Source organism: Pseudopodoces humilis, chromosome 8 (assembly GCF_049639895.1).
Source record: "Pseudopodoces humilis isolate 2021_Gansu_Grassland_sample_001 chromosome 8, ASM4963989v1, whole genome shotgun sequence".
Lineage (NCBI taxonomy): Eukaryota > Metazoa > Chordata > Aves > Passeriformes > Paridae > Pseudopodoces > Pseudopodoces humilis.
In genome coordinates, this window is record NC_142207.1 from 4,815,742 (window position 1) to 4,833,877 (window position 18,136).

General features: G+C 34.2%; 1 protein-coding gene across 1 annotated transcript in view; it reads left to right on the forward strand.

Moving 5' to 3' along the window:
• The window catches only part of LRP1B (LDL receptor related protein 1B), a 714,787-nt gene that overhangs the window by 548,515 nt on the left and 148,136 nt on the right, over positions 1–18,136 (forward strand). Inside the window, exons 32-37 of the mRNA XM_088058617.1 lie at positions 196–370; positions 676–770; positions 4,376–4,525; positions 13,111–13,251; positions 13,989–14,114; positions 15,254–15,385. Coding sequence (XP_087914743.1) covers positions 196–370; positions 676–770; positions 4,376–4,525; positions 13,111–13,251; positions 13,989–14,114; positions 15,254–15,385 — 819 coding nt within the window. The remainder of the gene's footprint in view (positions 1–195; positions 371–675; positions 771–4,375; positions 4,526–13,110; positions 13,252–13,988; positions 14,115–15,253; positions 15,386–18,136) is intronic.

Sequence of the window (18,136 nt, forward strand, 5' to 3'; positions counted from 1 at the left end):
TTAGTATATCAGGCCCAGGAAAAAAAAAAAAAAAAGATTATTCATTCTTGGCAACTAGTTAATAAATCCATCTGAATAGAATGTTGCATGGGATTGTTAACAAACTGTAGAATAAATTATTCTTCTATTTTTTTTCCCCTAACACTGATGATAACACAGAAAGGATATCAAAAGAACTGCTTTCCCTCTTTGCAGATATTCAGAGTATCAGAGGTCTTGCAGTGGATTGGATATCACGTAATTTATATTGGATTAGCTCAGAATTTGATGAAACACAAATTAACGTGGCACATTTGGATGGTTCCTTGAAAACCTCAATCATCCATGGAATCGATAAACCTCAGTGTCTTGCAGTTCACCCAGTAAAAGGGTAAGGTATCCATGGTTGTGATAAATGAACTGCAGCAAAGCTCATCAGCAGGTTCTTCATTCATATTTTAAATTTGGCCATTTTAAACTTAAACCTTTAAACTTAAAGTGCAAACATGAATTTGAAAGGTTTTGCTGAAAATATTTCAGCTGAATACTTCTTCCCTTAGAAAGCTACTGAATAAATCATGGAACTATTTAGTTGTATGTTTTGTCTCCTAAACTGATGAATGTTTTCTCTACTGACTCATTAAAAACACTGTATGCACAAAGCAATATTGTAAATACATTCATTCTCTTCTTCAGTAAGCTGTACTGGACGGATGGTAACACAATCAACATGGCAAACATGGATGGCAGCAACAGCAAAATACTCTTTCAGAATCAAAAAGATCCTGTTGGTAAGTACCCTTTTATATCCTGTTTGTTTTAACTGATAGTGATTTATTATGGGCATTGTGTTGAACTGATAATTTAAGTGTACAATGATGTTTTTCATCTACAGCGATAAGAACAGGCATAAAGATATGAACAACACTCGTGCTAATGCTGTGTTTCACAATTTAAGTTATTTTTTGCCCATTCCAACTGAAATCTACTGCAGATTTAGTGGAGTATTACTGACTCTAGGATTACAGCAGGCTGAAGGAGAGCCCATTTGTATTTCTCAATCTTTGTATCATCGTTAGAAAAATGCGGAGGTCAGGGTTTTAGTAAGTCATGGATATATGTGAGTATAAGTGTGTAAGTGATGCTTTGACTGCAAATGTGGATCCTTCCTCACCAGAACCTCAGCTGCATTTATCCAAAGATAAATTGGCCCTTAACTTTTCATACAGAGAAAAAAGCAACAGTTGAAGCATGCATTTCATATCATGCCTCAGTTTTAGTATTTTGGGATTCATATAGCTGAGGATAAATTATGGCACTTTAAAAAAAAAAAAAAAAAAAAAAGAAAAAAAAGCAGCTCCTTCTCTGTGTATTTTTTGGTTTTGCTCAAGTCCCTTTTGGTAGATAATTTCATTTTTTAGAGAGTTAAAGTGGTTATGTCAATTGTTGCTACCTTATTAATGGCCTGTCAATAAAGTGATGATATTTTAAAGCATTTATTTTTTTTTAACGGAATGCATTAGGCAAGCAGAAGTGAAAATGATTTAAAAAATTCAATAAATTTGACATAAGAGCAACATGACATGCATTTTACACCCTAAATCCAATGAATTTTGTAGAAATTACTTGATAACTGTTTTACTGTTGATATGATTATCTGTCTATCCACTTGAAGAGACAAAATTACCTTTTCATCCAGAGAGAAAAGAGTGGTAAACCCACTAATTTTAAGGTGAAGAAAAAGCACTTTTAATAACATTAGAACAATATTAATGACAGTTGTATGCAACATTTTGCACTGAAGATTTTGTGATCAGAGGTCACAAGGTCCTAAATTGCAATGCTTAGAGTTTCCAGTATCACACTCTGAATTAAAATATATCCAAAACACCATTTTCAATTGTTTAAATGACTTTTTAACAGCAGCATAAGACAATCCCATGTTAAAACAATGAAACCCTTCTAAAGATTTGGAAAGTAGAAGTCTTAAAACCTTAATTTAATATTTTATTTGTGCACTGAAAAAACTGTCTTTGACCGTAAGTGAAGCTCTAGTTCATGCAGTGCTAATTTTGAGTGTTTGGGGAGTTCTCAGGTAGGTTGCTAAAAAAGACAAATATCTGGTTTATTGGAGTTGGATATCCTGGTAATTGATGGGATGTTTCATTTGCTTGGTGCAAAATTTCAGAATTTGAAAAATGAGGGAATTTTCCAATCTGTGACCTGAATTAAGCTGATGGATTTATTTTTCCTGTTTGAATTTTCCTTATCAAAACAAGGGGACAATTTTTCAATTACAATATTTTCTATTATTATCAAGAGCAATTTAATTTGGAAGTTTTGGGAACTGATACTCTTAGGATGACAGTGTCATTTATTTTTATCTGAACTAGCACAGACTAGTTATGGTTTGCTGGTCCATTCTGCAGTTCTAAAAGTCTCCAGTGCTGACAGATGTATTTGTTGATAAAAGAACTGCTCATTTGAGTGCCATTACCCTGTATTCTTAGGAATTCAGAATCCATGCTTAATTTTATACTTTGTTGTGCAAATCATTGGCTTATTTGAATTCCCTGAGACCAATATTGTACAATCCTTATGTTCAGATTCACTTTAGCAGGTTATAAGGTTTAAGCCAGTCACCCACACCTGAATGCATCATGAATATCTGTGATGCTTATGGCTAATAAGCCACTTGTTTTCATTAGGAAAGCAGGACAATTCCTGAAAAAAAACCTAATTAAACATGCTCTGCCTACATTAGAAATAATGTGTTTTTGCAGAGGTTGGTAATCGGTGGAAAGTATTTGGGGGAGAATAACATTCTAGACTTGTGTAGAAGGAGATAGGAATGTTTTTCATGTCAGTTGCTGCTGTGGAATTGGAATGCCTGTGTGTAGAAGCACCAGTTGAATATGTGAAGTATAAAACCAGCCAGGACAGGGCTGTAATTGCTGCACAGCTTGTATTGGGAGTACCCTCACAAACAGATCCCATCTAGGTGCAATCTAGCTGGCCATGGGCAGGACATATGGCAAATCCCAAATGCTGCCCATCTCAGAGCAGGGAAACCTTCCCACTGGTGAATTCCCTTTTAAGCCATACTGATAATCCCAGGGAAGCTCCTTGTGCTGGGCTGAGCCCTGCAGGTGCTGCCTGTCTCCAGGATCCCTGGTGCACTGTGCTTGGAGGGAAGCTGGATGGACAAACATGAGAAGGTGTGGGCAGAGATGCTGGAGACGAGTCCCCCCTGAAGGCACTGCTCCAGAGCCTCTCTCCAGCGTGTGATGTTTCCTCCTGAGTGAAACCCTTGCAGAGAGGTAGAAGGAAATATCAGTCCCTGCACAGGGACTGGAAAGGTGCTTTTTAGAAGCTCAGAGAGCAGACACCTTTTGGGCTGCTGTGTCAAATGTGGATGACAGCGGTGACACGATGGCAGCTGTAAAGGCTGCAGCCCATGGCACTGCTTTCTCCTGTCAGAGTTTCCAAAACAGCTTTCCACAGGATGAAAAAGTCTACAGTACAATATCTACAGCTTGACCCATGCAGTGAAATACAGCATTTTTTGGCAACTTGTTGCTGGATACTTAACATGAGCTCTGGGAAAGCTGGAGCACCAGAGCACATTGTTATGGCAGGAATTGTTATTGTTACCATGCCAAGAATATTTCACTGTGGAGAATCTCCTGCCACCACTTCTTGAACATTTTTAAAGGATTACAGAAGTCTGAAATACATTATCTCCTAATTCTTTGTGCTTACTTTCAGAAAACTCTATACTTTATTCATTTAGTAGCTTATTTTGCAGGTATCCTTATTTTGATGGTTCTCTTGCTTCAAACTCCAAAGAACTGATTATAAAATCACTTCACTATGAATCAAAATGAAAAGTAATACTAGAAATTTATTAGCAGTTTGGATTAGATTTTAGTATTTCATCATCTTGAGCAGGGAGAGAACAGACTTTTCATAGTTCTGAATCACAAAAAGTACCGTGTTTACCAAGCCTCTGTGTATTCATAATTTTTGAATATGAGTGATGGGTTCTGGTTTGCATTTACAAGTTGTTAATGACCTTGTTTAGGACCTCAGCTTATTCAAGTAATTCTTCATTGCCAGATAATGCTCTTTCATCAGTCAGTCACTGATTTTGGTAACTGCTGAAAGAAATAAAAGGAACAAATCTTTCTAAAAGCCTGTTTTCTTCATTGTTAATGGACAAGTTTGGTTTTCTCAAATTTTTTTTAAAGTGTAAGTAGATGAGTGACTAGATAACATAACTGTGTTTGTATATATATATATATTTCTTAAATGCACTTTCATAATGAAAACAGCTCAATAATAAATGAATGTCATCCATTAAAGCCACAGTTAAATTTGTATGCATTAATTACAGGTTTATCAATAGATTATGGGGAGAACAAGCTTTACTGGATCAGTTCAGGAAATGGAACCATAAGCAGATGCAATTTGGATGGCGGTAATCTTGAAATAATTGAATCAATGAAAGAAGACTTAACAAAAGCCACAGCTTTAACCATTATGGGTAAGTCCAGTGATTTTTTTTTTTTTTAATTATTCAAAACTAATTAATAATGAAATACAAAAAGCTTAGGGAAGTTCTTATTGTTTTTATGTAAATAATACATAAAGTACATTCACAGTTTGCAATCTCTAGTACAAGGATATTTCTAAATATAGATTTGTGTATATATATATTTGTGTGTATATATATGTATATGGAATGAAGTTAATAATTTGATGGCTTATATTTATTATAGTCACATGTAAAGAATTTTGAAAGGGGAAGGAGCTGTTAAGCTGTTTATTACACGGAATTATTCATGACTTGTTTCTTCTGCTGAATTCTTCCTAATTAGTTCAGGATATTCCTAGTTTGTTGGATTGCCTGGCACTTTGGGAAGACTTCTTTGGGTTATGAATTGATGATTGAGGATTTGGATTTTCAGATGTATGCTCATATTCCATGTATTAAATTGATTGAAAGAAACTTTTTTTTTTTGTTACACTTTGTAAATAAGAAATGTTTAGAAAGTTCAAAAAAATCAGAAAAATGTATCAGAAAAATCAAAAGAATAGTAGCTGAAGGAAAAATTCATAAAAAAAAATTAGTGAATTGCTGATCACTGAATAATATAAAAATATTGCTTCAAATTTACTTTTTCTCATATGCACCTCCAGCTCTTGGTCCTTGTTCTAGCTGGGACAGTGTAGTAAGAAATTCCAGTTTGACTCAGAGTTTATGTTTATGCTTCTGCTTTTTTAGAGATGACTTTAGAGCTTTCCATATTTCCTACAAATTAGAGACCTTTATTCTGATTCACTTAAAAATCTCTTATATTTACCTTGGATATCCCAAAAAAACCAAAAAAAAGTTCAGTTGATAAACAGACTTTTGTTGGGATGAGTGAGTTATCAACTGCCAGTCTTTTAATGAAATATTTTATTTGATGGCTTAATTAAATAATAATTATGTACATATAGACAGTGTGCTAGTGAAAATTAAACAAAATGTAATGATTTTTATGTACATGGTGTAAATTATGTCATATTTAAAGGGGTAATTACTAAATTAGATTTATTATACACCCATTTGGCCAGTACTGGGCTCTAAATGCTGTCAGTATGTGCTGGAGATGGTATGATTTCATACGTGCATTTGTAAACACAAGCAGGTTTGGTGTCAGAAGGAAACCTGAATGTTCATTTGGACAAATTGTTTTCCATTGATTGGACTGTGACTGGAAATAGACAGAATAAATGCCCTTTACTCTGGGGAGCAGTTGGAAGTCTTTAACAGGAGGTGTAAGGAGTGTTTGTTCATAATGTCACTGAGCTGGTGCTGGTGTCAGGTCTTCATCTGGGATTCACAGAAGCTTCAACAGTGATGGTCCCTCTGGGGCAGGAAATAAAGAGTTTATAGCTGCCATGTAAAGAAGAGTGTGTGAAGGTAGTTGAATTTTTGCAGATCTGGAGATGGAAGAATATCTGCTGCGTAGGTTTTATCACATGTACCTCTAATATTCATAGTTTGGGATGCTTTGTTCTTATGGGTGACAGCAATTATTCCTACCCAAAAATGATGAACAAAAAAAGAGTTTGAGACTTTCTGTTTGCTTAGTTTTGGGATTTTGGAGTCATAGAGGTGCTGAAATTCAGCTTGATATTGCAGTGAGATTCTCCATATAAATCTGCTGGAGAAAAGTACAAGCACAACAGTTTTATCGGCAGTATTGTATGTGCTGATTGAAAAACATGAAAAGTTTCTGCATTCATTTCTCCTGTAAGTTTCCATATTGTGGAACATACCATAATGCCATTTATAAATGCATTTATAAATGCATGCCAAAATAAATGCCATTTATTTTCCTAAAGAGGAGCAAGGCTGTGCATCAGCTTTTTGCAAACAGGCTTTTGTGCATGTAAAGTGGGTCAGAACAGAAAATTCGGTGCCATATGAAGCAAGATAGGAGAACTCTAATTGATAAATCATCATAACTAATAATATCTAGGTAAAGAAGAGTGATTAATTTGTTCTAATGTAAGATTTAACATAGTAGTGTGTGAAAATTTACTACCCCTGCTGATCTATTTGCCTACAAGTTTAATTAGAGGTTTTAGCAGATGAATCACAGTAATTGCAATGTTTATTGCATCGTTTTTGCTCCTATTCCTAAATTTTCTTGACTGCCTGTATCTAAAAACACAGTAAACACAATAAAGCAACATGAATGGAATGTTCCTCCTCTGTGAATATACTGAGCTGTCTTTTTTGTACCATTTTAATTCACCAGTGACTGAAAAGAGAGATGATACCTGTGCCCAAACCCTCAATAGTTTTGTAGGACTAAGTTTCTTTCAGTGCTAGAGAGTTCTGTAATCTTCTGTAATCTTCAGCTTTCAGCTTTTGCATTATTCTGTCTTCTACATTTAGTGTCTCCCCAGCTAGAAGGAGTGTTTTGGACAGCTAACTTTCTTTGTTGATATATTTTAGTACATAATCTTGTCATATTGTTGGGTTCCATTTCCACTGAGGCACAAAGAGGCGATGGAGTTGAGTATTTCAAAACTCCCTTTGTACAGTTGTGTCACCAGGTCACAAATTGGTCACTTGTTGATCACCAGAACCTTTATTGGACTCAGGAGCTGAAAGGAAGAAAGCATGGAGGACACCTCAGTGGATTGAGGGGATGGGTAATGTGATCTGGGATAGCCCTGGTTGCTGTGCACCCATTCCCTGCCTAGGCTAGGTGCAGTGAAGGAGAAAGGACCTTCAGAAAAATTGCTGAATTTCTCATAAATTTACTTCACCGGTGATGTCTCTTCAAGCACCTCAGCTGTTGATTTTGAAAATTAATTTAGTTGTTTGGGAAGCATCTTCCCCAGCCACCAGTGTCCTTGTGAGAAAACACAAGCTCAGAGACTCTCAAGGTGAACCCCACACCCTGTGTCAAGAGCTAATGACTTCCATCCCGTGGTTGGACAGCCTTTGGCACAGAAAACTCACAGGTCTGACAGGTTCCAGTGGCTTTTGCTGTATCTTACACTTCACGTTCCAGAAGATTTTTCAGAGCTATAAAAAAAGCGATGACTGGGACAGACTTGGCCCAACCAAGATTTCTTCAGTTTGCCTTGGTAATCTCTGTGCTGTTCTGGGAGCTCGAGTTTGTTGAGCTTTGATTCTATAAGTTTCAGCATTGGGAAGGAGAAGCAGTTAGGCACTCCATGGTTGTGTTCTATGATTTGAACTCAATAGACACTGTGAGTGAGGTCTGTAAAGTTTTGGTTTGCTTCATAATACAATTTATGGAGTGGTTCAGAGCTTCACCAGCAAAGAGGAGTCTCCTCTAGCATGACCCCTCAATCTCCACATTGTTTTTATTGCTTTCAATTCCTCTATTTTAGCATTGCAGTTGAGCTGTTGGAAACCATCCGGAAGTTACCACTTCTGTTTTAGATGTTTGCTGTTGTTTAGTCCTTTCCAGGCTCTGTTTAACATCTTCCTACCATTGCATTCTTTAGTGGAAGCTTATAGAAGGTAATGATAAGACATAAAAAATAATGTTAGCAAACAAGCTGGTGCCAAGGTAACTGTCAGGTTTATCCTGAAGGGAAATGGGAACAATATATAATTCACATCTTTCTGTATTTTGGGTCTTTCATTTATTGGTTTTCTACTCAGCAGTGTCAGTCATTCTTTTTTCAATATACTAAGCAAAATTCCCAGTCTTTCGGTGCCTGCTTTTGCTAAATCTTTTTGAGAATTATATTGATGGGATGGAAATTATATTCCATTTGAAAGTAAAGCATTTGAATATGTACAAAATGCTATTTTTTCCATGCCTTTAAGCATACCAAAAAAATATAATTGCTGTTGCCATTCTGTATTACAAAGAAGTTGCTGTAAATCTGTGAACTCATATGTGTTTTTCTGCCCTTACCACTTTTTCTTCAAATCCATATGCAGATGTCAGTATATGCAACATCTGACATTTTTAATTAATCAGTCAAAACCATGTGAATGCTTCATCTTGTACCTCTCACTGGTAATTGTCTTGCATTTGGTCATGGTAATTTTCTTCTGTTACTATGTAAACTTGACATTTTATTTTCTTCAAAGACCTCTGCTGGTTTATTTAGTCATTTAGAAATTTATCTGATTCACAGTACCTTTTGTCCTACATAATTTTCAACACCTTCTGCTGGCACCATTTATAAGTTGGTATCAAATATTTCTCCTGTTCTGATATTCAGCATGTTCCACGTGAAAGAAGCTCTGAATGTCTTATAGAGCACAGCAAAATTCTTTCCAACAATAATAAAATACTTTCTATGTTTGTCTTAAGGTTTGAGTTTAATCTACCATTCAATATCTGATTTTAGTTATTTTCCTGGTAGCCAGTGTTTTGAGTGGGATAAAATTATAAAGATGTGTTTGGAATTCTGCATAAAGTCTCGTTTCCTGCCTTCCAGGTTACTTAATGAAAATATTTCCTTGACTGTTATTGAAACTGGTTAGAAATTTACCTTTGATGTGAGAGCTGTATTTCTGGACTGGTGAGCAGTCATTATTTCACACAATCTGAGTTGCAAAGGAGCTCACAGCAATATCTGACATCCTTCCAAACTGGTGTGTTGTTTCTTGAATGACAAATGACTCTGAATGAGAAACTGAGCATTGCTAGAAAAGTATTGATTAGTTACTGTAAGTCTGTAGCTGAGGAGAAAGGGATGCTGAAGGCTTCTGTCAGCAGTTTTGGTGGAGGCATTTCATTGGATTTTGTATCAAGTCCTCACATAAATACAATTTACACAAAACCGCAAAATTCAGCTCATGTTTCTACAAAATAGGAATATAATGAAGATTGTAAAATGAGTATATAATTTGTTGTGCATTTGGTCTTTTTTAGCATAAAATAGAGTAACTCCATGTAGTGAATGATTTTATGCGTAAGTGCTATTTCTGTTGAAATTCATATTAAAAAAAATTCAATCAGCAATACAACAAAATCAGATATACATAATAGCTTTTTAACGGGCATGCAGATATTAGAAGAATGTCTTTTGAACAAAAACTGTATATAAATATAGCCATCAAGTTGTGTTATCAAGCAATCAAAACAGAAAGTAACAATTACAGTGTTTCATTTTAGACAGAAAATGTAGGTTAACGTTACCAAAGTATATTCATGCTTCCATTTACTTTCATCATGCATTAGATGATATATTGCTTATTTGATTTTTGTTTCATCCTAAATAAAGTTTCAAAGCTAACACCAGAATGCTTTCCCAGTAGCTCAGGTGGTGGGAGCTGTGACTTTGCTGGTTCTATTTGCAAAGTGAAAGGGGCTGCTCTTGGAAGATCAGGAGACTTCAAACACATACACCTTAATTTTCCAAGTCATCAGTCTTCTAATTGCCGTATCACCATTCATTACATTAACATTAATATATGAAATATATCTAGGCAATTTGCCCGGTTCTAAGTGCAGTACATAGTTGTCTTCCATAAATACTCAAACCACCATTAATGAAAACTAATGGCCCATCAAAATTTGCATTCGGAGTACTACTTGAAATCTCCAAAGGACTGTCCACAAAGCTAGGGTAGCAATTTTTGGCATTTCAAGTTGCTGTTTCCCAATATGCTGCTGTGCTTAATGCTAATTACCCAACAGAATGGATAAATGCAACAATTTTAATATATATTATAACTCAGTTTCAGCAACAAGCTTGTAATTAGTGCTCGAGCAACACACTTGTTAGCATAATAAATCACTTCTGTTTGATGTTTAAAGGTCCAAACCAGCATTTTTTTTCTTCCCTTGTGTGTGAAAACAAGTTGTGTCTATGCTAAAATGTTGGGGTTTTTTGTAAAATCATCTATATTTTAAAATTAATATAAAAATAATTAGTTAATCCTGAATACTAGACATCATAAATGAGTTATCTACTGAAATAATATCAGTAGTGCAGAGAGAACTATTCCAAATTTAACTTAGAATTATGGTCAAAAATAGCCATGTAATTGTTGGTTTTCTCTTTTTTTGTTGGAGACTATGGTGGTGTTTGTTGGTCACCTAGCAGTTTCTGAAGAATTAAAACATTTATTTCTTAGGTTTTAGGGCATAACTGGCAAGTTTTTGGTCAGATCAAAGAGTCATAAGAGGTTTGACCTCAAGGTGCCTGTACTTCAGAATTTGCGTGTTGTTTGGTCATTTTATTGGTTTTGGATTTTTTTTTTATTGGTGTTTTTTTTATTATTTTATGATTTTTTTTAAATTTTATTTTTTAACTATAATAAGTCAGGATTTATATGACCTTTCTCATTTAAATCTCCCTAGTCCTTGTCTCCTTGTAAAAATCATGGCGTACCATTCCGTGTAAGAGAAGAATAAACACAAGTTCAGTAAGAATTTGTAAGTTACATTTTTATTTGAAGGCTTAACCAGGTTTCACGTTAACAAGAATGAAAGTGGAAGGCAAAAGAATCACTTTGAAGAGTACTGTGATATTTCATTTGTGAATTGTGATTTGTCCTTTTTCTTGGTGTCGGGGATGTAGGAGACTCCTCAACCTCTGCAGGCAGTCAAGTGCCTTAGGATTAGTAATGATTTCATGAAGTGCTACTTTTGTCATCAGAGGAGAACAACTCCGTGATCTGACGTGTCTGACACCACTGATGGAAATTGTTTAGGCACTCTTAACTGTGCATGGAAGCAGATGTGGTCTCGTTGAGTAGCTCAGTAAACTAAAGAGGTGGAACATTCAGCTGCTCATGTAGAAATGGGTTTGGCTCTGTACTGTTACCAAAAAAAAAGGAGAAATGAAAATATCTGTGGTGTGGATAATCACTGGTAATTAAACTTCCTGATTAAGTGCATGCCACGCGTTCATCTCTTGATAAAACAGTATTATTTAAATTTAAATATAACAAGTTAATTATTTGGAGTTTTTATTTCTTTCCTTTTAATAAGGATTCAGGCAGGTCAACCACAGACAGGTCTGGGACATTGTTGAAACCATAGCTAAAGTTGAGGTTTTGCATAAAATATTAAATAAATGCTTAAGAGTTTGATTACTTCTTTGAAATGAAGGATGAGAACACCAAAACCATATGTAATTTTCTTTCTTCCTGTACCCCAGACTTACAAAAGAACTAATTTTCTATAGATGGTTTGGATATGTAAAAACAGTAAGTTCATGTTACTATGCACAAAACACCAGTCATTACCAAAATTATTTAATGGCCTTTTCTGATTTGTGGTCACATAGAGGATGTGAAGAACAAAAACTCTTCTTCACACACAAATATTTCATTGAAAAAGTTAACCTAACCTTTAGGATTGTGGGTCATTATCTAACAGGAAAAAAACCAAGTCCAATTCCCAATATTTCATATATGGGTTATAACACACAGTCATTTTTCTATTTTTTAGGGTTTTTTTATAATTGACAAAATCCAAATTGAGCACAGGCACTTTTTGTCCTAAAGATTTTTTGATAAAAGTGTCTTCAGATGCAAGCTACTGTTAATTGATCATTATTGTAGCATGTTTTGAATCAGTCAATTCTAGACAGACTAGTCAATGCATAAAATTATAAATTTTCTTTAAATTTGATCCAAATTTAAATAGAGAGTTCCATTTGTGTCTTCAAATCTTGATATTTAGAGTATTTTTCATTCCACAGATTCTGGTGTTATCATATACCTCTGGAGAGTATGCTTTGGATTTTTCCTAGATATTTTATTTTGTGCTGTAACTTTTTAAAGTTACTGCAGTGGAAATTATTGTTTAAATCTGCACTTTCTATCACAAAACATTCAACTATGTGGTTCTACAAATTTGTTATTTAAATATTAACACCACAGCATAGGCAAAAATTATTTTATCTGAAAAGAGAATTAACTAAAAGTGAAGTCAATACACAATGATTGTTGGGAAGGCAGTGTTCCTGAAGTTTAAAGGTTTTCAGGTCAGGGTTTTGCATTTGACTCCTCTACAATGATAACCTTTTCTGTCTGAAATGAAGAGCCCTGAGACCATCTCATCATTCATCTGTGTGGGCTCGAGGAGTGAGGACTCGTGTCAGGAACAATCAGAAAATTGTCTCCAGTCTTCAGCCATTAGTTCACTGAAATTTGAGCTCGAAATCAAAGCTGTTAAAATTTTAATTTTTTTTAACTTTGGGAGGCAGTGCCTGCTTTTCAGTTTTTTCATGATTTCTTAGTTACAGATTGTAACTTTTTTTTTTTTTTAATAAAAGACTTAGTTTAATATTTCAAATAATTTTGTTTGCTTATGAAAATGAATTTCTTCCCTATGGGTAACACTAGAATTTTCACATTTATATGAAAAATAAGGCATTTTTCTATGCAGATAGCCTCAAATCAGTAGTTGTCTCAGCAAAATTGAAACTGGTGAAAGTTTTCATGTCTGCAGAATCTTAAGAACACAATTTCTTCAGATTTTCTCTATAGCCTCTTTAGGCAAGTTCCCTTAAAACTGATCTCAGAATTAACCTCAAAAGCTTTTTCCCACTTTAACTCTCAACCATATACAGTTTGATAGCGATCCTCTTAATTTCTAAAACTTGGAAATTTTACAGATAAAAAGCTTTGGTGGGCAGACCAGAACTTGGCTCAGATTGGCACCTGCAATAAAAAAGATGGGAGAAACCCAACTGTCCTGCGAAACAAAACTGCGGGTGTTGTTCATATGAAAGTCTATGATAAAGCAGCACAGCAAGGTAAGTCACATTTTAAGTATGTTTAACTAATTTTTAGAGTGCACAATATTTTTTCTCTTGTGGTTCTCCCAGTGTGAAGAAAATAACAACTTGTAACTAATTCCTTGAGTACCTTAATGAATTAAAATTTCCTTTCACGAAGTTTAAAATTTCTGAGATGTGTTTAGTTTACTGCGTATAATGTCTGTTATAAATCTTACTAAATTGTTTAGATAAAAAATATATTCCTCTATTATTTAAATATTATAATAATTGTAATAATTAGGCAGTTAGCATGGCTTTTTGACTTCACTTTGGAGTATGTGCTAATTATATTAAAAAATGGCTGTTTCATGAAGATAACAAGACTAATATAATATTTAATGAATGAATAGGGTAGAATCAATGATTTGTTTGTGGTCTAGATTAAGATACACTAATATCTGAGATTTCATCATTAACTCAACATAAAATGTTCAGGTTTTTCATATGCTTTCACTTTAAAACAGGCAGATTTTTCAGAAAACAGAATTATTTATATTCTGAGGGGAAATGTGGGGTTGAAATTCTGCACAAATTAAGCATAGAAAGGTATATGAGTTTATGAAATATTTTATGCATATCTCAATTTTTTGAATAAGTCATCTGAACAAAAATTGGAAATAATAATGATACATCAATAAAAACACTTTATTTTTAGCCAGGGTTGCATTGCTCAAGTTTTGATTTCTCTTGTCTCTTCTCCTGTCATGTCGTAGGCAGCAATTCCTGCCAGTTGAACAACGGGGGATGCTCCCAGCTTTGTTTGCCAACATCAGAAACCACCCGAACTTGTGTGTGCACAGTAGGCTACAACCTCCAAAAAAACCGCATGGCCTGCAAAGGTAAAATGGCTTTCAACATTTATTTCAGCCAACTTCAATTCTAGGGGATCATTGCAATGAGTAAATAAACTTACTTTTGTCATTTTTAGTTAAATATCTATACTCAGTATGCTTGATTGAAGCAGTGACAGAGAAATATCTGCTGTGGTTAGGACAGAATTATATTTAGCTTTTCATTAATTTGTTCAAATAAATAAATTTCTGTGGTAACTCTGATTTTTTTTTTTTTAATGTAGACAGAAAAGCGGACCATATGAACCACCATTAGTAAATATTTGTTCAAGGCCATGGAGCTTATCTTTAAATTGAATTAAAGGCTACAAGTGTCTGAATGCTTGGGTATCTTATTCTATTGGATTGCTCTTAATATAATATAAAACCAATTTTTTTCTTAAATATTTTTCTTTTTTAAGTTGGCAGAACTCAGAACAAAGCTCACAGCCAAAGTCTTACTCTTTACCTGAATAATGCAAAACATCCTTATAGTCAAGGTGCCTTATAGTTTTATAAATTTAATATTATTTATTACTATTAATAATTACAGACTAAGTAATTCCTGAAAATGACTATGTAAGAAGTCTATACAGTAGAATTTATTCCTACTTAACAGAAAGAGGTGCAGTTGGAATTTGATTAATCTAACACAAAAGTAGGCATTTAAAATGCTTGACTTAAACTACATAATTCTCTCTCTGCAAAGGAAATGTGCATAACTGAAGTAAGATGAATCCTGTACTTGGAAAGACAATTTACTGTCCTGTTTTCCAAAAGGTCTTTAAAATTGTCTCATTCTGAATATGTTCACAAAGCACAGATGTGCACTGAAAATATTCTTAAATTTCTTATTATTCAAACACAATTTTTTCTAAAATTTTAATTTCCATTTCTGGTAATTACCCGATTATAAGGTGGTGTTTGAAATGGACAGTGATTCCCTTCTCTTGATAGGACCACATCTGTAATTTAATTAGAAATGCACATTAATAACTCATGGATATCTTTTCAAAGAGCTGGAGTTGTCACTGAAAAACTGTGGAGCACCATTGGAAAATTATGTCTAATATATATTAGCTCTTCTAATCTTGGTTATTTGGAAAGTTTCCACTTTGCTTTCATTGGCTGCTTTATCTTTCCCTTAGGAATTGAATCATTTCTCATGTACTCTGTTCATGAGGGAATTAGAGGAATTCCTCTTGATCCAAATGATAAAATGGATGCTTTAATGCCTATATCTGGGGCTTCATTTGCTGTGGGCATAGACTTTCATGCAGGTAAATAATTGTTTATATTTGTTATAATTGTATATAATTGTTTGTATGTATGGTTAAAATTGAAAATTCTTCCCATAAATGAAATAACCCCTTCCAAACAATTACAACTGCATTTAAGGGAATTGGAAATGGATCATGTTACAGAGTTAGGCTCTACCTTTAATATTTACAGTAAATGGGAAATATTGTGCACATGCTGATTGTTCTGGCAGCAGTAGCTGCTCTCTTTTGGCAGAGTCATCGCTGAGAACTTGAGTAGGAAACTGGTGCTTTTACAGAAAGTGTTCATCAAGGAAAAAGGCTTGTTCCTGCTATGACACTTTTCCATGGAATTTTCTTAATCCTGTGTGGTGCTGTGCCTAGCAGGTGGCTTTAACAGGTTGGGACAGTTTACTCCCTGTCCAGCACAGCTCAGCCACATTACTGCAGGGCACAGGCCAAGTCTAGATCTGTTTCTTCCTTCTGGAAGGAGCTCTGACAGCCTGAAGAGCAGGCATTTCCACCTGGAATACACAACATACCTTTCTATTGTACATACAGAAATAGTTTTTAATTTTCACAAACTGTCTGTGAAATTAGGAGGTTTCAGTTTTGCATGCATGTGAAAGAAGGTGGGAAAAAATTAAAGATCAGATTCTAAAAGTGTTTGGATACATCATCCAGTGGTGTTTGGATATCTTCAAACATGTTAGCAAGTATTGATGAGTTTTTGTAAAATAAGTAATCTGTGACCAGGTAGAGACCTGAAAAACACCCTAAAAATATCCTGTGTCTGTATTTTAACCCATCAGCTCTTTGGCCAGACTTCTTTCAAGACTCATTTTATTACCCAATCTTAAATTACCTGTGTTGTATAAATACAGACATTGCCTCCTTGAAACACACAATTATTTTGTCATCCTCCATTGTTTTTTTATTTTGACATAGATTCTGCCTGGGAATTCAGCATTGTGAGACATCCTAGCTTTTTTCTTAAGTGTATGTTGATATTTACTTTGGTATTGATATCAGACCCATTTCTGTTGGCTCTGTTGGACTATTCCATCACACAAATATCATTTTTTTACCAGGTTAGAAGTTCAATTCATTAGATCTTTGCTTTTTTTGACCTGCCTCTTCACTGATGCTCTTACCTAGCAAAATTTCAGCTTCTCTCAACATTTTACAGTGCTCTCATAGTTGTATATTTTGCTTTCAAAGCAGTGGCAGCTGAGATGTTCATATCAGGGGTATAGTTCAGTTATAGCCTCCAGAGACAGAAAAATCACTTAAAAGCCAGTGTCTTTAAGCACACATCTGAGATGGGAAAGGCTCTGTTGCAGAGGTTTAATCCATTCCTGGAAAGACACAGGAGGGGAGAGAAAAGTGCTGACCACACATGCTCATGACAGCAATGACAATGCAATTGAGTTTTCTAGGAATTAAAAAAAAATATTTATCTTTTTTAAATTTGAATTATGCAAACTTTACAAAATTATTATGTCTAAGACAGAAAACTAAAATTTGACCTTTTCAATTTAAAATACTAATACTAGGGTTTTATTGCCTGTTTTTCATCTCATGTTTTTTGGTTTGGGATTTATTATTTTTTTACCATGGTCATAAGATATTCTAGCTCCTACTTTAGAGAGGTTTACGTGGATTTAGCTAATAAATATCAAATTAATATTTTGGAAGAATGAGATTCTTGACTTTTTGGAAAAATGAAATTTGAGGTTTATTTCACTAATGAAATTAAGTGATTTCACTAATGAAATTAAGTGAGGTTCTCCAACTTGGCTTGATGAAGTTCCAGCACAGGGAACATGAATAGAAGTGGCAGCAACAAATGCATTGCAAAGATAAATGTAAATGGCGTGCAGCAGTGAAATCACAAGGGGATACTGTGTTATAAAAAAGTTACAGCTTTCAACCGAATTTCAGCTTCAAAAACAGCAGTTTATCTCATTTGGGTACCTTGCATTGAATGTTATAAATTCATTACTAAAACCTACATACATCAAATATGATTTGGAAAGCAAGTGGAGGTAGTTTCAGATTTCATCTTGGTTTTTTTATTTTCCACTTAGTGAGTGTTGCTTTCATTTTGCTCTTAATCAGGAAGGATTCCCAAATTTTGCTGTTACCTCAGTAACTTAGGTATTCAAAGTGGATAAAATATATTTACATATGCTAGTAGTACAGCATATCATAATTAAAACTAATGACAATGTTTTTTGCAGACATGAGCAAGCTACAAGATTCATACACTTTTTTCTCCCCATGTTTTGATACTTATAAATTCTAATTAGCAAATAAGTAGCAAAATGCATGACTCCCATATTTGTTTTGACTACTTAAAGCCAGAATTGCCATTTATTTAATTGGTGGTGGGGTAAGGTTCTTGAGCATACCAATATTGTTTGTTCATAAATAACTCTCTTCTTTTATAAATATATCTATCAATCTACACAAATATTTACATATATATTTATATAGATATAGATACATGTGTATATATGTAGATATAAAATACTTATATCTATTTATATAGGTAATATTTCTATGCTCTGTATACAAATATAGAGATATTATATGGATTATATATAAATGTATATATATATATAATATGTATAAATATAAATACACTCACATGATTATGGAATTAAGAGCAGATTTACAAAGTATGGAAAAAGTCACGAAGGAACAAATATTATTTAATATATCTCTGCAAAACACCTCACTCAGAAAGTCATCAGCTCATTACTTTGC